At 41.6% G+C, this 25,426-nt stretch overlaps 1 protein-coding gene across 2 annotated transcripts in view; it reads right to left on the reverse strand.

The window, feature by feature from the left end:
* Positions 1-872: 872 nt before the first annotated feature.
* The window catches only part of Bmerb1 (bMERB domain containing 1), a 138,278-nt gene continuing 113,724 nt past the window's right edge, over positions 873-25,426 (reverse strand). The window contains exons 3-6 of one of the 2 annotated variants that reach the window (XM_028778403.1): positions 14,312-14,385; positions 6,035-6,149; positions 4,842-4,924; positions 873-2,089 (exon numbers count right to left, since the gene is read on the reverse strand). In XM_028778403.1, the coding sequence (XP_028634236.1) occupies positions 1,977-2,089; positions 4,842-4,924; positions 6,035-6,149; positions 14,312-14,385 (385 nt within the window). In that variant the 3' untranslated portion in view covers positions 873-1,976. The remainder of the gene's footprint in view (positions 2,090-4,841; positions 4,925-6,034; positions 6,150-14,311; positions 14,386-25,426) is intronic. The other variant, XM_028778402.1, reaches the window with a different exon arrangement.

The raw sequence follows: 25,426 nt of genomic DNA on the forward strand, positions 1-25,426 counted from the left end.
AACTCACCTGAGACAGCATGCAGGGCCTAATGCCCTACCATGTCCACCTACCATGATGCCAAGTCCCACAGCTGGAACTGAAGTTACATCCAGTGTGATGACACTGCAGATTTCCTTTTTTTTTTTTTTTTTTTTTTTTTTTTTTTTGAGATAGAAGTCTTATTTAGCTTTAAATTCAACATGTAGCCTAGGATGGCCTTGAACTTCTGAACCTCCCACCTCCACTTCCTCCCTTTCTCCCAGTTCTATGAGTCAAGACTTGCACTACTACATTCAGTTTACACACAACTTGGGATGGAACCCAGGACTTTGTGCATACAAGACAAGCACTCTACCCACTGAGCTATATCCCAAGTCAGGTTTACAAATATTTTAAAAATGACTCTCATTAATGGTCCAATGATGTTACTTCTAGTTTATCTTAAAAAAAAAAAAGCAAAAGACAAATTCAAGTGAAGGTTTAGGTCCTCAGGATGTTGATCATGACCTCATTATAATGTGGGAAAATGTAGGGATGGTCTAAATGACTAGTATTGAAGCAATGGTAAAATAGACGACAGTATGTCCACAAGCTGGAGTACTAAGCAGCCATTATAAATATGAAGCATGTTTAATGTTAACAAAAAACTTTGAATGATGGGGGAGGAGCCTACTTGGTAACTGAAAAGAAAGATGGGTATAAAATGTTTCAATATGGTGCAAATCATGACAAAAGAAATGTATGAGAAGACTTGAGGACAAAGGTCAAAATGTCAGAAGTCACAAGGAAAGTTGTGAGTAGTTAAATTTTTTATATACTTTATGTATTTTTAAAATGATTTCCTAAGTACATGAGTTATATCTATAATCAAAAAAGGTAAGAACTTTTAAAATGCTGTGTGTATGTTTTTCATTTTTATTTTCTCTGATGGATAGTTTGCACATCAGCAAATCTTGACTGGTGCTAAGTACTTAGGCCAGTCATAACACACATACACACACAGAGTTCACACAGGCTGTGCCAGGCTGGCCATGGAAAATGTACATCAAGTTATACAAGAGGAATTGTGGGGCTGGTTCAAACACACCACCAGACAATGGAACATAGTTGAGTCAGGCTTCCTTTCTTGCCTGTCAATGTGTGTTGAGCCAGCAGTGTGATCTCCCACCTGTACTCCCTTGCAGCAGCCCTGGGTGAAGAGGATGTGGGTAGGCATCTTTTCTGGGTCCTCTTCTCATTCACTCTGGTCTTGACATTGGTACCTGCAGCTCTCTGCTACTTGGTCCAAGCGCTGGCTCTGCTCTTGGCTACAGTTCCCTACTCTGCTCCACTGTGGGCTGGACATGGCAAATCAAGGAAGATCTTGGAGCCTGGCAGATATACACCAGGATGGGACAGAGCAGGAGGTGTAAACCCAACATCTCACACAAACTCAGCCTTCATAGACAGGCCAGTGTCTCTAGAGAAGTGACTACAATGGAGCCTAAGAGAAGTGTGGGCTGTGTGGAACCCTCCAAGCAACAATGCCCGGGAGAGGGCAAACAGGGAACAGGACTTGTATCTGACAGCAAAGCTGGAAGGGTGGATGGGGAATGGGTCCAACATGGTGCTAGATTATTGAAATTCACAGCTGTACACTCCCAGGGGCTTATCCCCCTTTCCCAGTTCTTTTGCACAGTAGGTTGAATACACCTAGAGAAAAGTGAAGGTATATTGTTTTAAGGGAGGGGCTTTCTTGGTGGTTAGATAAATGATAAGACAGACTCCTGGGTTGGGCATGCTCTGGGGAGGGCCATGCAATGGTGAGGGGCTCTCTATTGCTACACTCTGTACAGGCTAGGCCCACCTGCCATACCCATAGCCCCTGATAGCAGTCATGGGCTTGCCTTCAACCCCTTCTGCCTTGGAAAGCTCTTGTACCCCTGTGAAATGGGGGCTATGAGGGCAAGAGGGTAGGAGGGAGGGTCCCCACGGCTCTGGAACACCCACATAGGGGCTACATGATGTTGCACTGGGTGGCCCCACAGCAATCCTTGATGAGTGCCAGCCCTGTCTTGGCCACTGTTGGTTTGCTAGGTGGGGGCTCTGCCTTTTTCTCTGCCCGGGAGCCTGCAGCAATGGAAAAGCAGAAGGAGAAAGAGAGAAAGGTAAGGAGAAGAAAGCCTTGGCTACTGGCAGTCCGACACAACACAACACAACACAACCCAACCCAAGCCATGACTAAGTCTTATCATGGCAGTGTGGAGAACTGCTATGCATTTCCTGCTCATCATTCCTGAACCTTCTTGTTATTCATTCTTTAGTTTCCCAGTGCAGTGTGAGCCTATCTCCTAGTTAGTTCCTCTCCTCACGTTAGCTTCCAGCTCTAACACAGGATAGATGGAAAGGTTTGTTCAAGGCAATTCAACATGAGGGTCCATACCTCTCAATTTAGGAAAATGCTCATGTTATCTTTTCAGAACACTGTACTACTCATCCTCCATGTTGTCCTCTTCAAAATACCGATCAGATGTAAGTTACAGCTTGCCATTCCGTCTCCTCTGTTTGTAGAAGCTGCTGTATTTCCCACTGCTTGCTGTTCAGACTGCTGAGTAAACTGCTCAAGGCTGCCTTCCATTTTAAAAAGCATATTTTCAAATGTGTTTCCTTATTCCCTCCATTTATTTTTTTCTATTGACAGTTTTATTAACAAGATTAATGTTTCTGAAAGTCTGTTTATTCCTTTCCATGTAACATTCTATTTCATCTTGGGGTTTTGTTCCTTGTTTCTTTAACAATTTCAACATGCTTGGTTCACTGTCTCCTCTTCATAAGTCTTTTAAAAAGAAAACATTATATATTTCTTCTTTTGTTTTTTGACATAGGTTTTCTCTATGTAGCCCTGACTCTCCTGGAACTCACTCTGTAGACCAGGATGGCCTTGAACTCAGAGAGATCTGCCTGCCTCTGCCTCCCAAGTGCCAGGATTAAAGGCATGATCCTTTTCTTTAGAAATATCTACTTTTAATCTGGTCCACACCTTCTGTGGCAGTCTATATAAAGGACATGGAAGAAGGAAGCTTCCGCTCCTCTCTCTTAGCCTGTTTGCTTGGTCTCAATAGCAAGCCCCTTCTTTCACTAGCATTAGCGTCTGCTTCTGGATTCCAGCATATGCTGATGACCAGAAGAGACATCCAGCCTTGTGGACTGAACAATTACTGGATTCTTGGACCTTCCATTGGTAGACAGCCATTGTTGGACTAACTAGGTCATATATATGAATGAATGATATAGATTATATCATACATATGGTATAATCTATATCATTATCATGTATATATATATATATATATATATATATATATATATATATAGAGAGAGAGAGAGAGAGAGACAGAGAGATAGAGAGACAGACAGACAGACAGACAGACAGAGAGACACATGCACTCAAAGAGGTATTTACTCTATAAATTCTATTCCTCCAGAGAACTCCAATACACAAGAAAAAGTCTGGCATTACCTTGGTTAATTACAAGCCCTGGTTTTAGGGTTCTGGCCAATGGAGAGTACGTGTTTATTAGAGTATGATGATTCATATGAGTTTCAAATTGATTGGATTGAGAATTGTCTAATTAGTAAATCACAGTCCTGGACGTGTATATGATGCTAATCCAGAGAAGGTTAGAATTTGAGGCTCTGGCCTAATCAATGGAGCCATCCCTTGAAGGATTGATTCTTAATATGATGGCATCACTAGAGGTGATTGAAGGTAGAAGGGAATTGGGTTACTGGGGCATGCCTTTGGGGGACACATCTGTTCAGGTCCCTTTCTATGATCTTTTCTTCTCTGACTCCTAGACATCATGTCAGCTGTTCTTTTCTATTATGCTCCCTCCATCATGGTGGACTGACACCTCTGAAATCAGGAGTTCAAATAAACCTTTTTTCCTTCAAGTTGTTCTTGCAGGTCCAGTACACAGGGAAAATGGAGCTAGTGTACAAGTACTTGAATTGTGGGAAGAAAGAAAGGCAAGTCTAACAGTGCTGTGCCGCTGAGGCCTGAGATTTTGTTCTTTCTCAACTCTTCTCCATTTTCTGTTTAATCTAAATTTAACTAGGTACATACTTTTTCCTTTTGAGACAGGTTCTCATTATGTAACTCCGGCTAGCCTGGAACTTTCTATGTAACCCAGGCTGGCCTTGAACTCACAGGTACCCACTTGTCTATGTCTCCCAAGTACTGGGATTAAAGGTGCACTACCAATATTCAAGGATATCTATTCTTACAACAGAAAGAGATCTTACTAATGTAGCAATTAGAAATATCTGCCAATCATTGCATCAAAAAAGAGAAGATAAGCACACAGAATCCCTGATCACTGTAACATCTGGGTGGACATGAGGTATTCCCAAACTTGTCTCAGACAAAATCCTTTTTGCTCTGGATGTCTCATAATTAATAATTATTTTCAGAATTGTATTTTTGGCTATTTCAGATTCCAGTTTTAATAGCATATGGAGCTCCTGAAGGCCATAGTAGCCATCCAGTTCCTTTTATGAAAAATACCAAACTGGGACTATGCAAGGACAGATTCTGGCAGCACTAGTTACTTATACTTGGGAAAATGACAGCACAAAGCTCCTGGGACCAAAATCACTAAGAGTTTCAAGACAATTGTAGCAAACCCTTGACTGGCGTATGGAGCATGTCAGGGCATGACCTGGGAAACTGCACAAGGTAGGCCCATGAGCCTCACCCTGCCTTCTGCTTTCCCATGCTCAAGATGTAGCTAGAGAGCATGTCTTACGCCCCCTTGTCCTTCACTTCTTTGAAATCTTCTGTCTTTTGTAGGGAAAGAGGGAAAGCCATGCAGGCACTCACTGGCTGAAGACTTGGTTACTTTGTCTAGAGGTTTTAACTTGATCCTCAGGAAATCAGCCATTTCCTTGTCTTCTTCCTGTTCCCTGGGAAGGTGGACATGTAGAAGAAAAGAGGGAAATAAAGTCAACAAGAAAAATGGCAATGACACCCAGTAAGAGGCTAAGTGTGAGGAGACATGTGTTGAGCTTTGTGAGTGGCATGAATATGTTATTATGTCTGTCTGTCTCTCTTTCTCTCTCTCTCTCTCTCTCTCTCTCTCTCTCTCTCTCTCTCTCACACACACACACACACACACACACACACACAAATGGCATATGATTCTGTGTTAGGTGAACCCTATATCTAATGAAGTCACACCGCTGTATAAATGGTGGCCCAGAGATAGAGTGACACCTCAAGGCAGAAACAGGGACATTCTAGGACCCAGGCACCTTGGTGGGGTTCAGTGAACTGGGAAGCATCCCTGTGCCTTCAAGTTAGCCCAGACACTCTGACCCCCACAAGGTTCAGCATCCATCTCAGAGAGAAGTCATCTCTGTCTTCAAGGTTGCCAGGAATAAGATAGATTTTATGCAGCCCAGTTAACTCTGGCAAAGTCCTCACAGTACACAGATGATGAAAAGGAAGTTGGCCCCTTCATGGAGAGAGACTCGAAAGGCTTTGTCCTGGGATGAAAGTATCCAAGACACAGCTGCACCCAGGCCTGGCATCCTCTGGGGACTCTGGTCAGTTGTACAGCTCCAGAGTCAGGGGCTCCCAGCCCAAGATTGGCAAGTACAGTAGACAGGAAACTGCAAGAAGGGAAGGAAAGGGGAGGAAAGCAAAATCCTGGGAGCTCGGGAGAGGTTGTCATGGGGACAGGTTTCTATACATATTGACAAGTTTTAAGAGTTGCTTTGATGTATCCAGACAATGTATAGGGAGCTTTGTCCTCTATCACACGATGGAGTTCCTCCCTACCCACCCACCTAATGGCAGTCATCTATGATATACAGGACTTTGCAAGATTTTGGAGGATGAAATGTTTTTCTCTTGAATATGAAATGAGTTCTGAGGTCAGAAGGGTTTGGTGTATGTAGAGCAATGGTAGAGGCTATGCCTTTTAAGCAAGGCCATAAGTCCCAGGAGCAGACAGTGGGTTTGTGGGGTGGTGGAAGGAGTAGAGGCTTGGGATCTGATGGCCTAGAGCCCACCTTAACCGTTCCACCTCAGCATCATCCACCAGGAAGTCTCTCTTCTGCACCAGTCTGTGGATCTTCTGGATTAACTCATCCTCTCTCTGCTTCTGAAGCTTGGTTTTTTCTTTCTCTGGGAGGAAGAAAACAATGAGGCAGCTATGCTGGTGCATGTCTGCAATCCCAGCACTCAGGATGTTGGGGCAGGAGACTGTGAGTTTGGAGCTAGCCTGGGACAATACATGAGACTCTGTCTCAAGACAGAACAAAACAGAGCATAAGTAGTGGAAACCCTGAGTCGGAGGGGACAGGATTGGACACGTGGCTCCACTGCCTTATCCTCTGGGTAAACTTGAACAGGCAACATGACCTCTTGTGTGTTTATGTGTGTAAATGGGCACACATATGTGTCTGTGTGCTCATTCATGTCTGTGGATGCAGGTGGAGGCTAGTGGCCAGCACTAGGTGTTGTGCTATATAGTTTCAAATTAACTCGATAAAAATGAAAGTCACTTGAGAGGAAGAAACCTCAATTTAGAATATGCCTTCAGAAGATCTGGCTGTTGGCAAGCCTGGAGGGCATCTTCTTAATTAATGATTGATGGGGAAGGCCTGGTCCATTGTGGGTGGTGCCATCCCTGGGCTGGTGGTCCTGGGTTCTATAAGAAAGTAATCTGAGCAAGCCACAGAAAGCAATCTTGTAAGCAGCACTCCTCTGTGGCCTCCTTCTGCTTCCAGGTTCCTTCCCTACTTGAGTTCCTGTCCTGAATTCCTTCGATGATGAACAATGATTTGGAAGTGTAAGCCACTTTCCTCCTCAAGATTTTTTGCTCCTGGTGTTTCATCATAGCAATAGTAATGCTAACTAGGTCAGGATTTGTTCTTCAAGTTCTAGCTGCTATTTTTGTTTGCTTTTGTTGTTGTTGTTTGGGGGTGCATGTTATTGTTGTTGATTTTAGAGACAGGCTCTCTCTACAAGGCCCTGGCTGTCCTGGAGCTTACTATATAGACCAAGATGGCCTTGAACTCACAAATATTCACCTGCCTCTGCCTCCTAAGTGCTGGAATTAAAGGCATATGCCACTATTGTTAGCATTTCCTCTAGGCTCTGCCCAAAAGTTACCTAGGCAACAGCCAGGTATAATCCATATAAAAATGACTCTCTCTCTCTCTTTCTCCCTCTCTCTCTCTCTCTCTCTCCTCTGTGTGTGTGTGTGTGTGTGTCTTCCTGTTTCCATCCTTCCCCCCAGTCTTCGACAAGATTTATCTGTCATTAGCAGACAAATCCATAAGCCCTCGACGTAGAACAGCTCCCCACTACCTCTTTCAACAAGAGACCTTGGCCACCTCCTACCTTAGGACCCCCTGCTGAGTCATCACTGTTTTCTCAGTTATCTCCAAGGCCAAGCTCCAAGGAGTGCAACAAAAACATCTGATAGGGTGAGCAGTAGGTATTCAGTAAGTGCAATATCCCTCTAACTTCTGTGCCAACAAAAGCTGGGGTCATGATGCTTTGCGGGCCTTGAGGCTAAGCTGGAATCTAGGTTGGCCTGTGGGCATGTATTTAGTCCTGTTGGTATCTTTCTTTGCTAATGTGACTGCACTGTACTCCTTCTTGTATGTATCTTACAAGTGTACAAACAGAGGTTTGGAAAAGTCCAAGGGAGTGGCTCAGTTTGTAAGCTGCTTGCCTTTTGAGCCTGAGGGCCTGAGTTCAATCCCCAGGATTCACAGAAAAAAAAAAAAAGGCATAGTTGAGCTTACTTAAATCTTAGTGCTGGTAGAGACAAGCATATCCTTGGGTTTCAATGGCCATCCAGTCTGCTCTAATTAGTGGGCAACTGAGAGACCCTGCCGCCGGGCGGTGGTGGCGCACGCCTTTAATCCCAGCACTTGGGAGGCAGAGGCAGGCGGATTTCTGAGTTCGAGGCCAGCCTGGTCTATAGAGTGAGTTCCAGGACAGCCCTGGCTGTACAGAAAAACCCTGTCTCGAAAAACCAAAAAAAAGAAGAAAAAAAAAATATGAGAGAGACTCTGTCACCAGGGAGGTGGACAATGTTCCTAGAGATCTGATACATTAGAGGGGCACATTCTCACACCGTATTTACATATGTTTTACATAGGATCTCTATTGCTGTGACAAAACACCATGAACAAAAAGCAGGTTGGGAAGGAGAGGTTTATTTCAGCTTACACTTCCACATTGCTATTTATTACCAAAGGAAGTCAGGAAAGGAACTCAAATAGGGTAGGATCCTGGAGGCAGAAGCTGATGCAGAGGCCATGGAAAGATGCTGCTTATTGGCTCATTCTTCATGGCTTGCTCAGTCTGCTTTCTTACAGAACCCATGACCAAGGATGGCCCCACTCTCAATGGGACCTCCCCCACTGATCACTGATTGAGGAAATGCCTTACAGCTGGATCTCATGGAGGCATTTCCTCAACTGCAGCTCCTTCCTCTCTGTTGCCTCTAGCTTGTGAAAACCAGCCAGTACAACACATGGCCCTGCATATCCTCTTGTATACGTTAAATCACTTCGAGGTCACCTGTAACATGGAACACAACACAAACATTAAGTAAACAGTGTATCTTCCTGGGATCTTGACAAGAAAAGGTCAATGTAACTTTCAGTGGGAATATTATTTTTCCTGGAGGCTGAATCTATGGCTGTATACACAAGAACCATGGAGCTTCCTAGAAGGGAAGGCAAGGTAGAGCTTTCTCACTGACAGAAATGTCACCACTGTGTGTGTCAAGCATAGATGATCTACAGCTCTTGGGCATTGACTATCACCCATTGGATGGGTACATGGCTTCTGTGGGTGGAGCCCAGGTGTGACTCCCTAGACCACAGATTGCACTACAGAACCCTCTCTGCCTTGTTCTCCAAGGGAGCACCAGCACCCATGGACTCTCACAAGGAGTCTGGGGACAGCTCCTATTCCATCCACAACACTCTGATATTCCCAAGAGGCTTTCTCAGCCTCCCCTCCATGACCTTAGCTAGAGCCACCTGATGACTTCCAAGTGTGCTAGGCTTCTGACAAATAGCTGTCTCAGGTTGCTCACCTATATTTTCCAGTTTTTAGTTGAGCACTCCCTGGGCTCTCCTGGATTCTCAGCCACAGCACTTCCAGCCAAGGGAGGAGCTACCTCCTCAGACTTACTCTGTGGAACCTTATTAACCAGCACTGCCCCAAATGTCCAAGCTGTGGCCAATGCTCTTCATACCCTTCTTACCAACATTTCCCACCTACCCCCTGGCACCATGTGCCTGCTCATTATTGCAACCCTCAGCTTGCCAACATTACTGTACCTACTCAGGGTCAGGTCCCAAAGAAACTCAAGACAAAGAGGTAACTGAGATGCCTATTAACATATCAAAGCAGATACTGCATGCCAGGGACAGAGTCCTGGCTCCTCTCAGCCCTTCCCACCCCAACCCCTACCCTAAACCTCTCCAGCCTAGGGGATGGATTCTCCTTTCTTTCCCCCAGCTTCTCTTCTTCCTAGATAACTCAGCCATTTTGGCCATGCATGCTCTCTTGGTTCTCTTAGTTTTAATAAGCTCTCTTAGTTCTGTTGGACCCCTTTCTCCTCTCTCTTTTCTTCCTCTCTCATTCTTCCCTCAACTTGGCCCTGTCTATTTTGCTGGTCATGTTCAGTTTGGACTCTTCCAGAAGCATCTGGCTATTCTCTCCCACATACCTACAATAAAAGCCTTCTCCTCAATCATACATAAGAGTGCTCATGTCCTCATTTTCATTCACTCAGCAATAAGAAATCCACCTCATCTATTGTAACATAGACCCTGGCTCTTAATGTCCCTATATGCCTGCTTCTCCCTTCATTCCCTCAGCTATGACCATGATCTATCCTCACTAGACAATGCTATGGCTTCTTGCCTGGTCTCACTGGCTCATAGCTCTTGTCTCATCTGTGACCTTTACTGTCCAGAACAGACAGGATTTCTATGATAGTCTACTTGCTCTTTTGTCCCAGCTATGTGACTCTGGGTTCCTCAACCACTCTGAACATCCAGTGGTTCACTGTAGATTGTAATAGAGTTGTTGTTATAAGTTGCTTGGTTGGTTTGAAATAGGCAGTCCTCCTTGCCTTTTTGTGTTTATAACCCCTGTGTGAATAAGTAAAAATTATGATTTGATTTAATAAAATAAATAAAAATTTAAAAAAAATTAAAAAAATAGGCAGTCCTCAGACTCATAATTCTTCTGCATCAGATTTTCCAAGTCCTGACATTATTAGTATTTACTTATGACCCTGAATATCCTCTTGTATATATTAAATCACTTCCAGGTTGCCTGTAACCTGGACATGCACAAACATTCAGTAGACAGTTATATGTACCAGCCATGCCCACCAATGCCAAGTTTTAGGAGAAATAAATCAAGCAAGACACTTAACTAGGCTAAGTTCTTAAAAAAGAATCTGTGTCTATTAATAATCCTTCCTTAGCAGTACCAGACCCCCATGCACACTGTCAATGACATGAAGTCAGAGAGACACCTGCCTGAGTCAACAGGTATGATGGTAGTGTTAGAAGCAACTGAAAGGAGAGGTGCCATAAACAACTGTGAGGGCTTTTCTAAATCAGATTATCTGAAGTGGAAAGACTGACCTTAAATGTGATTGTCACCTTCTAGTTGCAATACACATTAAAAATGTAAGAGTAAAGCTTTGGTTTTTGCCTATTATTTATCTACCATTTATGAATTCATTTACCTTATTGCTGCTGCTGTTACATTCCTTTGCAGATATTAGAACCAGAATCTTTGGCCTTCCAATATGAACTGTGTGCCCTTAAAAATATAGTTCAACTGCCAATTTTCTATTGGCTGCAGTTGGCAGTTCAGTCATGAGTTTGAAATTGTTTGACTCACCCATGTTTATGGTTGAGAAGAGGATAGAGCAGGTAGAGTTGAGTGAAAGAGTTAAAAACAGCTGTGGCACAGTATGGGCCTATTGCCCCCTTCACACAAGCTTTATTGGATACTGTGGTAGAAGCAAATTTAAGGCCCCAAGATTAGAAAACTATATGTAAGGCTACTTTGTCAGGAGATTACTTGCTTTGGAGCTCAAAATGGCGTGATACCAGTAAGAGAATCGCCAAGATGAATGCTCAGGCAGGCAATGCAGACTGGGATCTTAACATGCTTCTAGGAGAAGGTCAATGTGAAGATAATGCTAATCAGGTTGAACTGCCTGCAAGAGTGTATGCACAGATTGCAATGGCTGCTTGCCGTGCTTGGAATCAATTACCTACTAAAGGGGATCTTAGTGGGAATTTATCTGGCATTAAACAAGGCCCTGATAAATTGTTTCATGATTTTGTAGACAGGCTGCTGAGAGCAGCTGGTAGAAATTTTGGAGATCCTCAAACAGGAATTCCTTTTGTTACACAATTGGCTTATGAGAATGCTAATGCGGTAGCCAGGTGGTGGTGGTGCACGCCTTTAATCCCAGCACTTGGGAGGCAGAGGCAGGTGGATTTCTGAGTTCAAGGCCAGCCTGGTCTACAGAGTGAGTTCCAGGACAGCCAGGGCTACACAGAGAAACCCTGTCTCGAAAAACCAAAAACCAAACCAAAACAAAAAAAACAACCAACCAAACAAAAACAAAACAAAAAAACCAGAGAATTCTAATGCGGCCTGCAGCGCAGCTATCAGGCCATACAAAACAAAGACAGACTTATATGGGCACATTTGTCTTTGTGGTGAAATTGGTCCCTTATACAATCAGTGTCTGGCTTTCACAGAGATTTAGGTCAGTTTTAAAATGACTATCCCAGGAACAAAGACACACAACAATCAGGTCACTAAGGTCACGTGCCAGAAATTTGTCCTTAGTGTAGGAAGGATAATCTTTGGGCCAGGCCTCAGGATATAGGCTGAGATTAAGAACATTTACATTTGAATTAAGCCTATGCACAGAGTGGGTACAGCAGAAGCTTGTGTGACAGGCATTCCTTTTGTCTTGGTCATCACGACCAGCCCCTAGAAGGGTGTTTCCTGGAATTTGTTTATTGCCTTGCTTGTTCCTTGGGGAGGGGTCAGCCTCAGGCCCAAAAACATTCACAACAGACAGTTTATAGGCCAGGAGTTAAAGATAATGATTATGCTAGAGAAATTAAAATTATGGCTGCTTCCCCCCATGGCATTAAAAATTGATCAACTTGTTTTAGTTCCCTTGCATCCTCGAGATTGTAAAGGGCTTGCTTTCAGTGTTCCTTCTATTAATTTTAGAGAGCCAATGAAAAGGTATCAAAGGGTAGTTCTTCCTCAGGACATGGCTAATAGTTCTACATTATGTCAAAAATCTGTGGCACAAGCCATTGAGCCTGTAAGATGGCAATGGCCAATGATGCACATCATACATTACATGGATGAGATTCTTCTAGGAGGAGAAGAGCCTCAGGGCTTGCTTTTATGTTATAGAGAGTTACAACAGGCATTAGCTGATAAAGGACTACATGTGAGTGCATGCTCACAGGTCCTTTGGTCTGAATGTGGCTTTGGTCTATATGGGGAAGAGTGTGCCAATGATGGCCGGTTAGTCAAAGATGGGTAAGAGTGTTCTTGAGCTCCTATAAACCTAAAGCAGAGGCATACATCAATATGCTATGTATGTTTTCCTCAATGACGGGTAATATAGGAGCAATATAGACACCGACCTAAGCCAGACACGGTTGCCCGGCCACTCTTTACCCTAGACAGGATGAAATCTTGTACCCCATCCAGCTGCTGACACTGCCCATCTTTAAAAAACTAAAAAGGGGGAATTGTACCCTTACCCCAGCCTTGAGCAGGCCTGAAAGACCTTGTTTACCACAAAAGACCAAGTGATAGGATCTAGGTGGAGTTACCCACCTTGGCTGCACGGAACTTAGAAGAAGAACTGCCCCTGGGCTTGCCTTGAGATATCTCTGGCCATGACCAAGAAAAGATTACCCCTTCCATCTCTGGCTGGAACAAGGAAGGGTTTGGGCAGGGCCCTTCCCTTTAAATTGAGAGCTGAACATCAAGGCATTGAGCCTTGATCAGAGAACTTTCTCTTGGCTTTATCTCTTCTCACCCTCCATCCCCCTTTCATTCCCAGCACCCCTTGCAGGTGGACTCAGTTGACCTGTGGCCACAGTCAGCTACAGAACTGCTCTACAGGAGTCTGTCAGGTCCTCAGGACCAGATTGGAACTACTAAGGTATCTAGCCTCATAAACTGAGCAGCTACTGGGTCCTCTGCCTTTCCAGTATGCAGAGGTCACTGTTGGACTCCTGAGAGCATGTCATGTAAGTGGGTCTAATAAATCCCTTTTAAATTCTATGGGTTCTGTTCCTTCAGAAAGCTCTGGCTTACACAACAGGCACACCACTGGCTAGTCCTTCGATAAGCACAAGGCCCATGGGACAGGTAATTCAGAGTATTTGGAGAAGGAAGTTATTTAAGGAAAAAGGAATCAGATAATCAGTACCATTGATAACTGATGTAGATTTGACCCCAATATTACAGCCTGACTAGTCTACACTCCCTGCTTACACACATAATAAAAATGGCAATAGTGGACTCTGAGCCAAAGTGATGCTTGACCTAAAGTGTACTTTCTTGTATAAATACACTGCTGCTGTCTTCTAGTGTGTCTAAAGACAGCATAGGATCCCATTACAGATGCTTGTGAGCCACCATGTGGTTGCTGGGAATTGAACTCAGGACCTCTTAAAGAGCAGTCAGTGTTCTTAACCTCTGAGCCATCTCTCTAGCCACCTAAAGTGTACTTTTACCTCAGAAATAATTATACTCAGGCAGCTTTATCGTACCTTTGCAGTGCTACGGTTCAGACCCAGGTCTCTGCACATACCAGGAAAGTGTTCTGCCACTCAACTGTTCTCCTCAGTCCCTCATGAAATTGATGTTAGGTATATTACTCTTCCACTTTCAAAGAAAGAAAAACTCAGTCTTGTAAAAATTAAGAAGCTTGCCTGAGGTTCCAAGGTGGCCCTCCAGGACATAAACTTGTGCTTATCTTGTTGTCTCAGACAGTAGCCCAGGCTGATTTCAAATGTGTAGGTCATTTTCCTGACTCTGCTTCACAAGTGCTTAGATTATAGGTGCAGGCCACACACCCTGCATGAATTTGTGTTTAAATCCTGGAGCTTCCATTACAAGACTGAATTCCCATTAGGAAATGAGGCAAATCCTCTCTTCCCAATACCAGAGGTACAGCGAGCAGATGAGGAGCCCTGACAGTGATTAACAGAGGAGATAATCACACATGTTACCTGGGATGGCCACCAAGTTCTGCAGCTCCTGCTTTAGGTCCATGATGTCTTTGCAGAGTTGAATGTCATCCATCCTGTGGGGACAAGACATCACACAGCAAGTTACCTCAGCAGAACACACCCCAGCACTAGCCTTGTTTAAATACAGGAGGCTGATGAAAGTGGGTGCCATCTTCCAACAGCTACGGTATCTGCTTAAATGTGACCTGTCTGGGTTGAGGGAGGCCTGGGTGATCCGGCTGATTTTGGATAAGTCTGGGTATTCATTACTTTCTTCCTTGCTGTGATAAAGAAGTAAGGTAAGGGAGTAAAGATATCGTTTGGGCTCACAGTTCTGGGGACTAGAGTCCACCATTTGAAGGGAGGCAGGGTGGCAGGGAGGTGGGGTAAGCTAGCCAGGACAGTGCCAGAGAACTCATCTTGGTGGTGTGGGTGCCAGAGAAGGCTGACCAACTACCACTACCAACTACCAGCTACCACTCAGGCTCAAATCCCACCCCAACATCTACCCCATCTATGAACAACTGGAGTGAGTGAATAGGCCCGTCCTTCAGATCCAAAGCTGAAGGATCTCCATGACATAGGGCAACAACAGGATATCTGAAAAGAATCCTGGTGATGATCCAGTATTGGTAGTGTAGCAGAAGCCGCAGGCCTTGAACCAGAGCAATGACTCACTGCAACGAACATTCACAAGTAAAGAAGTGTGGACAAAAGGATACACTGTGGGATACACTGTGGGATACACTGTGGGATACACTGTGACACATTGTAGCTTCCATGATGAGGTTTTTATTTTGTTGTTCTTGCTTGTTGCTGTTTTTACTTTTATTTTGAGAGGGAGATTGCAAGGGCAGAGGGTATATACAAAGGGATGGGGAGATGAGAAGGGTGCATGATGTGAAATTCATAAAGAATCAATAAAAAGTTAAAACAAAAGGGACTTTCTTTTGGTATTACAAAAGTACACAATTGTGATATTTTTAACTTCTATAAAGAAAGTTTTGTAATTTTACGAGGAAAACCCCCTGAATATTAAAAAGAACAGCTTTTTAAAATATTTAAGTATATAAGGCCAAGGGATATTTTAAAGCTTTAAACTATTTTATTGTGTCTTTATTAATATATGACCTTAACAAATAGATAAATAAAAGGCTAAAAATTAGGGCCACAGCTAAACACCAGAGACTGATACAGGAAAACAATGACCCTAAGCAGTCTGACAAAAAAACTTGAAATAATTTCTCAACTTATGGATTGAAACCCTTTGGGGATCAAAAGACCTTTTTACAGGGGTAGCTTAGGGTCACCTACATGTCAGATGTTTGTGTTGCAATTCATAACAATGGCAAAATTACAGTTTTAAAATAGCAACAAAAACAATTTTATTATTGGGGCCACAACATAAAAAACTCTTACAGGGTTACTGCACTAAAAACAAAAACAAAACAACAACAACAAAAAAACCTTAAGAACCACTGTCTTAAAAATACGTCTCCCCTTACCCAAGGTTTATTTAAGTTAACAGAAACTGATTTAAGGAAATATCTCTAATCTCCTTTCTTTTGCAAGGATCGTTAAGCTATAGTCATTTTTATAAACTGAGTCATACGGGAAACTGGTGTGTTCTATAATGGTACACCATATAAGGTTCAGAAAAGTTCCTAGTACCTTTATGAACTATGTTTACAAGTTGAAAGTCTTATCTTGATACTCAAAGAGCTTCAATTCAGAAGTTATTACTTTTATAATAAACCGTTAGAGAGATGATTAAGCTTTTTTTTTATTTTTTTCTTTTTTTTTTCTTTTTTTTTATTTTTTTTTTTATTTTTATTTTTTTATTTTTTTTTTATGATTAAGCTTTGATATGGTCAGAACTGTGGTTACTGCCATGCTAAGTACTAAAGCAATTAAGAAAAGAATTTTATTTGGCTTTCATATGTTCTCAAGATATAGCTTAAAGCAAGTAACTAAAAACAGACAGGGACTGTTTAATTTAGATACACTTGATAGATGATAGTCAAATGCCTCAGAAATCTGTAGAATATGGCATTTAAAATGTTTAATAAAAAAGCCTTACACGATAGAGAGACATGTCGCTTCCTGGAAGCACCCCTAACCTCCTCCAAAGACGATGGACACAAAAGAACCTCCACCTGGAACTTGCTTGACATGTGGCTGTGAACTACCTCAATTGCTGACAGCACACTGTTTAAATAGCACACTAGCAGGACACTGGGGAATTGATTGACCTGCCTTGTCTAGACAAGATAGGACAGTTCCACTAAGTTCCTACTCCACAGGAAAGTCTGTCAGATCTTCTGGGTCTGGCAGCTGAAGACTCATGGTGTCCTGGGACCTCTGCCCACAATGACCACAGACTTAGGGTGATCGACCTTTGTCTGCCCTTCCTGATTATTCAGGTGAACTTCATCCTTCTCAGGTCTCTGATGGGGGTGACGCCTAGGCTAGTGGTGGATTTGTCAGTTTAGCAGCCGAAACCAAGTTCTCAGCTGCCTCCTCAGTTCTCCTCCTATGTAAAAATCAGGCCACAGGCCTCATTCTCCTAGAACCACTATACATCTGTCTAGACACAGTTTACCTTGTTACCAGGTTCAGAAAAGCAATAAACTCACAAAACAAATTTCAGTGTAACTTTTTATTATTCATTTATGTAAAGAAACTTGCTTTACAATGACATCACTCAGTGATCAATCACCTGTATCTCATGGCGAATAACTTGATAGAAAAAAGATAAAAATTATGTAAGTTCTGACTATATGAAAGCTTAAGTTAGAAGGGTCTAAAAAATGTTTTAGGGTTTTAAATGGTGTGTAAATGGAAGTTTTAGCTTGAGATAAGTAAATAAACATTATAACGTTTGGAGAATGTGAGAGTTTAAATGTTGATAAGAAAGTGATTTGAGGTATATAAAAGAAAAGTTTAAAAGTGTTTCAGATTTCACAATCCCTTACTGTTGGAAAACTGCCTAAGAGGCTTTGCTCTGGCCCACCAAACCCAACATGAGTCACGTGTCCCTGTCTTCCAAGGAGAGACTGTCTGGAGAGCAACCGGAAACATTAAAGCTGATACGACAGACAGCACTGGTCCAAGCCCAACTACCCTGATGGGGAAACAGGAGACTGTAAAGATTTCAGCAAACAAGTATTGTCTGCAAACTGCTGTAAATGATAAGAGACCAAAGTTGAAACTGCAATTAGATGGTACCAAGATTGAAGCCTTAGTAGATATTGGAGCTGTTGTAACAATAATTTAACAAGATTTTTGAAATCTAACTTGGCCACTTCAAAAGGTTTCTACACTGCTCCTAGGATATTGTCTCAGGTAAAACGAAGTATAAATTGTATTAACTGTATAGACCCAGAAGGTCGAACAGGAAGATCAAGGCCAAAGTAGCAGATACAGCCATGAATCTGTGAGGAAGAGCTCTAGAGCAACGACAGGAAGCACAGGTTAGCATTCCTTCAACTCCAGGAACAAGCCATTAAGTAGGAGATGTTCCTGATGAAGGTATTGGAAAATGAGATCAAAACCAGTTATGGATTCTCTATAGGCAGAACATAAGCAGAAATTAGCTCTCCAAATTTATATGAGAGGGGGAACACTGCTGTTAGAATACCAACTGCCCTACCATTAAAATGGTAAATTGCCAAGCCTGTTTGGGTAAATCAGTGATCCTTAAATAAAGAAAAGTTACAAGTTCTAAAACAGTTGATCCAAGAGATACTATTGCCAAGAAAATGATAGGTTATAAGTCAGAAACTATAAGTAAAATGATAACAAAACCCATATGCTTCAGTTAAAAAATCTGAACTATTTGCTATTCTCCTAGTTCTATTAGATTTTGCAGAAGCTCTTTTTTTATTGGATATTTTCTTTATTTACATTTCGAATGTTATCCCCTTTCCCAGTCCAGCCTTACCCTGAAACCTCCTATCTCATCTCCCCTCCCCCTGCTTCTATGAGGGTGTTCACCAACCCAGCCACTCCTGCCTCTTTGCCCTCGCATCCCCCTACACTGGGGCATCAAGTCTTCACAGGACAAAGGGCCTCTCCTCCCACTGATATCTGACAAGGCCATCCTCTACTACATATGTAGCAGAGGCCATGGGTCCCTTTTTGGTTGGTAGTTTAGTCCCTAGATGCTCTGGGGCGTCTGGTTGGTTGATATTGTTGTTCTTCCTACGGGGTTGCAAACCCCTTCAGCTCGTTCAGTCCTTTCTCTAACTTCTCCATTGGGGAACCCTTGCTCAGGCCAATGGTTGGCTGTGAGCGTCGACCTCTGTATTTGTCAGGCTCTGGCAGAGCCTCTCAGGAGACAGCTATATCAGGCTCCTGTCAGCATGCACTTCTTGGCATCTGTAATAGTGTCTAAATTTGGGATGGATCCCCAGGTGGGACAGTCTCTGGATGGCCTTTCCTTCAGTCTCTGCTCCACAATTTGTCTCCATATTTCCTCTCTTGAGTATTTTGTTCCCCCTTCTAAGAAGGACCAAAGCATCCACAATTTGGTCTTCCTTCTTCCTGAGCTTCATATGGTCTGTGAATTGTATCTTGGCTACTCTGAGCTTTTGAGATAATATCCAATTATCAGTGAGTGCATGCCATGTGTGTTCTTTTGTGATTGGGTTACCTCACTTAGGTTCATATAGTCTAGTTCCATCCATTTGCCTAAGAATTTCATGAAGTCATGGTTTTTAATAGCTGAGTAGTTCTCCATTGTGTAAATGTACCATATTTTCTCTATCCATTCCTCTGTTGAAGGACATTTGTGTTCTTTCCAGCTTCTGGCTATTATAAATAAGGCTGCTATGAACATAGTGCAACATGTTTCCCTGTTATATGTTGGAGAATCTTTTGGGTATAAGCCTAGGAATGGTATACCTGGGTTCTCAGGTAGTACTATGTCCAATTTTCAGAGTAACTGCCAGACTGATTTCCAGAGTTGAGGTGTCAGCTTGCAATTCCACCAACAATGGAGGAGTGTTCCTCTTTCCTCACAACCTCACCAGCATCTGTTGTTAACTGAGTTTTTGATCTTAGCCATTTTGACTGGTGTGAGGTGGAATCTCAGGGTTGTTTTGATTTGCATTTCCCTGATAACTAAGGATGTTGAACATTTCTTTAGATGCTTCTTAGCCATTAGAGATTCTTCAGTTGAGAATTCTTTGGTTAGCTCTGTATTCCATTTTTTACTAGGCTTATTTGGTTGTCAGGAGTTTAACTTTTTGAGTTCTGTGTATATATTGGATATTAGCCCTCTATCGGATGTAGGATTGGTAAAGATCTTTTCCCAATATGTTGGTTGCTGTTTTGTCCTATTGATAATGTTCTTTGCTTTACAGAAGCTTTGCAATTTTATGAGATCCCATTTATCAGTTGTTGATTTTAGAGCATAAGCCATTGGTGTCCTGTTCAGAAAGTTTTCCCCTGTGCCCATATGTTTGAGGCTTTTCACCACTTTCTCTTCTTTTAGTTTCAGTGTATCTGGTTTTATGTGGAGGTCCTGGATCCACTTGGACTTGAGGTTTGTACAAGGAGTTAAGAATGGGTCTATTTGCATTCTTGTACATGCTGACTACCAGTTAAACCAGCACCATTTGTTGAAAATGCTGTCTTTTTTCCACTGGATGGTTTTAGCTCCTTTGTCAAAGATCAAGTTACCATAGGTGTGTGAGTTCATTTCTGGGTCTTCAATTCTATTCCATTGATCTACACAACTGTCTCTGTACCAATACCATACAGTTTTTTTTTTTTTATCACTATTGCTCAGTAATACAGCTTGAGGTAAGGAATGATGATTCCCCCAGAAGTTCTTTTATTGTTTAGAAATAGTGTTTGCTGTCCTGGGTTTTTGCTTATTCCAAATGAATTTGCAGCCGGGCAGTGGTGGCGCATGCCTTTAATCCCAGCACTTGGGAGGCAGAGGCAGGCGGATCTCTGAGTTCGAGAGTTCGAGGCTAGCCTGGTCTACAGAGTGAGTTCCAGGACAGCCAGGGCTATACGGAGAAACCCTGTCTTGAAAAACAAACAAAAAAAAAGAAAAAAAAAACCAAATGAATTTGCAAATCACCCTTTCTACCTCTATGAAGAACTGAGTTGGAATTTTGATGGGGATTGCACTGAATCTGTAGATTGCTGTCAGTAAGATGGCCATTTTCTCTATATTAATCCTGCCAATGCATGAACCTGGGAGATCTTTCCATCTTCTGAGATCTTCTTCTATTTCTTTCTTCAGAGACTTGAAGTTCTTGTCATACAGATCTTTCACTTGCTTGGTTAGAGTCATACCAATAATTTTACATTATTTGCGACTATTGTGAAGGGTGTCCTTTCCCTAATTTCTTTCTCAGCCTGTTTATTCTTTGAGTAGAAGGCGGCTACTGGATTTGTTTGACTTAATTTTATATCCAGCCACTTTGCTGAAGTTGTTTATCAGATGTAGGAGTTCTCTAGTGGAAGTTTTGGCCTCACTATCATATCATCTGCAAACAGTGATGTTTTGACTTCTTCCTTTCCAATTTGTATCCCCTTGATCTCCTTTTGTTGTCTAATTGTTCTGGCTAGGACTTTGAGTACTATATTGATTAGGTATGGAGAGAGTGGGCAGCATTGTCTAGTCCCTGATTTTAGTGGAATTGCTTCAAGTTTCTCTTCATTTAGTTTGATGTTGGCTACTGGTTTGCTGTATATTGATTTTACTATGTTTAGGTATGTTTAGGCCTTGAATTCCTGATCTTTCCATGAAGGGGTATTGAATGTTGTCAAATGCTTTCTCAGCATCTAGTGAGATGATCATGTGGATTTTTCCCTTTGCGTTTGTTTACCTAGTGGATTAAGTTGATGGATTTTTGTATATTCAACCATTCCTGCTTCCTTGGGATGAAGCCTACTTGATCATGCTGGATAATCATTTTGATATGTTCCTGGATTTGGCTTGCAAGAATACTTTTATTGAGTATTTTTGCATTGATATTCATAAAGGAAAATGGCATGAAGTTTTCTCTTTTTGTTGGGTCTTTGTGAGGTTTAGGTATAAGTGTAATTGTGGCTTCAGAGAACGAATTGGGTAGTGTTTCTTCTGTTTCTATTTTGTGGAATAGTTTGAAGAGTATTGGTATTATGTCTTCTTTAAAGGTCTGGTAGAATTCTGCACTAAAACCAGTTGGTCCTTGGCTTTTTTTGGTTGGGAGACTTTTAATGACTGCTTCTATTTCTTTAGGAGTTATGGGACTGTTTAGATGGCTTATCTGATCCTGATTTAACTTTGGTACATGGTATCTGTCTAGAAAGTTGTCCATTTCATCCAGATTTTCCAGTTTTGTTGAGTATAGGCTTTTATAGTAAGATCTGTTGATTTTTTTAAATTTCCCAGGTTTCTGTTGTTATATCTCCCTTCTTATGTTTGATTTTGTTAATTTGGATACTGAATCTAAACCCAATAGTTAATTTGGCTAGTGGTTTATCTCTCTTGTTGATTGTTTCAAAGAACCAGCTCCTGGTTATGTTGATTCTTAGTATAGTTCTTTTTGTTTCTACTTGGTTGACTTCAGCCCTGAGTTTGATTATTTCTTGCCATCTACTTCTCTTGGTTGTATTTTCTTCTTTTTGTTCCAGAGCATTCAGGTGTGTTGTCAAGCTGCTAGTATACGCTCTTTCTGGTTTCTTTTTGGAGACACTTAGAGCTATGAGTTTTCCCCTTAGCACTGCTTTCATTGTGCCCTATAAGTTTTGGTATGTTGTGTCTTCATTTTTATTAAATTCCAAAAAGTCTTTAGTTTCTTGCTTTATTTCTTCCCTCATCAAGTTGTCATTGATTAGAGCATTGTTCAGCTTCCATGTGTAGGTGGGCTTTCCATTGTTTTTGTTGTTACTGAAGTCCAGCCTTAGTCCATGGTGATCTGATAGGATGCAAGGGATTATTTCAATCTTCTTGTATCTGTTGAAGCTTGTTTTGTGACAGATTAAATGGTCAATTTTGGAGAAGGTACCATGAGATGCTGATAAGAAGTTATACTCTTTGTTTTACGATGAAATGTTCTATAAATATCTGCTAGATCCATTTGGTTCATAACTTCTCTTAGTTTCACTGTATCTGTTCATTTTCTGTTTCCATGATATGTCCATTGCTGAGAGTGAGGTGTTGAGGTCTCCCACTATTATTGTGTGAGGTGCCATGTGTGTGTTGAGTTTTAGTAAAATATTTTGTTTGTTTGTTTGTTTGTTTATGAATGTAGGTGCCCTTGCATGTGGAGCTTAGATGTTCAGAATTGAGAGTTCATCCTGGTAGATTTTTCATTTGATGTGTATGAAGTGTCTTTTTTATCTTTTTTCATAAATTTTGGTTGAAAGTTGATTTTATTTGATATTAGAATAGCTACTCTACCTTGTTTCTTGGGACCAATTGCCTGGAAAATTTTTCCAGCCTTTTACTGTGAGGTAGTGTCTGTCTTTGTCACTGAGATGTGTTTCCTGTGTGCAGCATTTTCCTTTTTACATACCCAGTGTGCTAGTCTATATCTTTTTTTTTATTATATCTTTTTATTGGGGTATTGAGTCCATTGATATTAAGATGTGTTTTCGAAAAGTGATTGTTGCTTCCTGTTATTTTTGTTGTTAGAGGTGGAATTATGTTTGTACAGCTATCTTCTTTTGGGTTTGTTGAAAGAAGATTACTTTCTTGCTTTTTCTTCATTGTAGTTTCCCTCTTTGTGTTGGAATTTTCCATCTATTATCCTTTGTAAGGCTGAATTTGTGGAAATATATTGTATACATTTGTTTTTGTCATGGAATATCTTGGTTTCTCTATCTATGGTAATTGAGAGTTTTGTTCGGTATAGCCTTGATATAATAATAATGACATCCTTGGCTGTCATTTGTGTTCTCTTAGGGTCTGTATGACATCTGCTCAGGATCTTCTGGCTTTTATAGTCTCTAGTCAGAAGTCTGGTATAATTCTGATAGGTCTGCCTTTATAAGTTAATTGACCTTTTCCACTTACTGCTCTTAGTACTCTTTCTTTGTTTTGTGCATTTGGAATTTTGATTGTTATATGATGGGAGGAATTTCTTTTCTGGTGCAGTCTACTTGGGGATCTGTAGGCTTCTTGTAAGTTCATGGACATCTCTTTCTTTAAGTTAGAAAAGTTTTCTTCTTTAATTTTGTTGAAGATATTTACTGACCCTTTGAGTTGGGAATCTTCACTCTCTTTTATACCTATTTTCACTAGGTTTGGTCTTCTCATTGTGTCCTGGATTTCCTGGATTTGTTGGGTTAGGAGCTTTTTGTATTTTGCATTTTCTTTGACTGTTATGTCAGTGTTTCCTATGGTATCTTCTGCACCTGAGATTGTCTCTTCTATCTCTTTTATTCTGTTGGTGGTGCTTACATCTATGACTCCTAATCTCTTTCCTAGGTTTTCTATCTCTAGAGTTACTTCCCTTCGTGATTTCTTTATTGTTTCTATTTCCAATTTTAGAACCTGGATGGTTTTGTTCAATTCCTTCAATTGTTTGGTTGTGTTTTCATGTAATTCTTTAAGGGATTTTTGTGTTTCCTTTTTAAGGACTTCTACCTGTTTATCTGTGTTCTCTTGTATTTCTTTAAGGAAGTCATTTATGTCCTTCTTAAAGTCCTCTATCATCATCATGAGAAATGATTTTAAATCTGAGTCTTTCTTTTTCCATATGATGGGGTGTCCAGGACTTGCTGTGGTGAGAGAAGTGGGTTCTGATGATGCCAGGTAGCCTTGCTTTCTGTTGCTTATGTTCTTGCACTTGCCTCTCACCATGTCATTATCTCTGGTGCTTCCTGCCCTTGCTGTCTCTGACTGGAGCCTGTCCCTCCTTTGATCATGGTTCTGTCAGAACTCCTCAGAGCCCAGCTGTCTCTGTCATCCTGTGATTTTAGGATCCTATGGTCATGAGATCCTGGCTGTATCAGGTCACCTGGGAGTCAATCTGCCTTTGGGATCTTGAAATCCTGGTGTGGTCAAGCTCCTGAGATCCTGGTGTGTCAGAGCTCCTGGGAGTCATGCTTTCTCTGAGTGTTGCAGCAGTGAGTGAGGAGCCAGAGCCCTGGGTTTGCTCTGAGCACAGGTGCAAGCTGAAAGGAACTTGTGCCTCTGGCTAGGTGGGGGTTTGTGTTTCCCTGGTTTCTGTGGAGGTCCCAGTTACGCTGGGTGTTGAGAAAGATGTTGTGGCCTAAGCTGTGATCTTGAGTGTGTCAGAGCTCCAGTGCTCCTGGGTGTGTCTGATCTCCTGAGAGTCAAGCTTCCTCTGTGATCCTTGTTCCTGTGATCCTGGGCGTGTTAGATGAAGCTTGACTGAGCTTCCTCTGAGTGTTGTGGGACTGAGTGTGGAGCCAGTACCCAAGGTCTGCTCAAGCCACAGGCTCAGACCATAAGGTGAGAACCTTTTAATATTGTTTCTGACTCTCAATATGCAGAAAGAGTAGTTTTACATATAGAAACTGCTGAACTTATTTCAGATGATACAAAACTAACTTTGTTATTTATAAAACTATAGCATGTAATTTGAAACAGCAATCATCCAATATATATAAAACATATTTGGTCTCATACAGGTTTTCCAGGACCATTGGCACTAAGAAATGAGGAGATGGAACAATTACTAGAATTGTATTAGAAATTAGAAATGTATTAGAGGCTTCAAATTGTCATAAAAGGTATCATGTAAATAGTAGAAGTTTAAAGAAAAGATTTTTCTATAACCTGGAAACAAGACTTTTCCTACTTGTAAAATCAAGTTCCATTACTTGCTAGAAGTAACCCCTAAAGGTACCCCCAAAAAATGAAATTTGGCAGATGGATGTGTTTCACTTTTCAGAGTTTGGAAATTAAAGTATGTTCACCATACAATTGGTAACTATTCAGGAATTCAATGAACTTCTGCCTTGCACTCTGAAAAGGCTGGTTCTGTAATTATGCACTTATTAGAAGTGATGTCCATCTTTAGGATACCTTTACAGGTTAAAACTGATAATTTTCCATCATATGTACCTAGTACAATGCAACAATTTTTAAAATATTTAACACAAAATGTTATAGGTATATCTTAAGATTCTACAGGACAA

The sequence above is a fragment of the Grammomys surdaster genome, unplaced genomic scaffold (genome assembly GCF_004785775.1).
Source record: "Grammomys surdaster isolate TR1022 unplaced genomic scaffold, NIH_TR_1.0 334, whole genome shotgun sequence".
NCBI lineage: Eukaryota > Metazoa > Chordata > Mammalia > Rodentia > Muridae > Grammomys > Grammomys surdaster.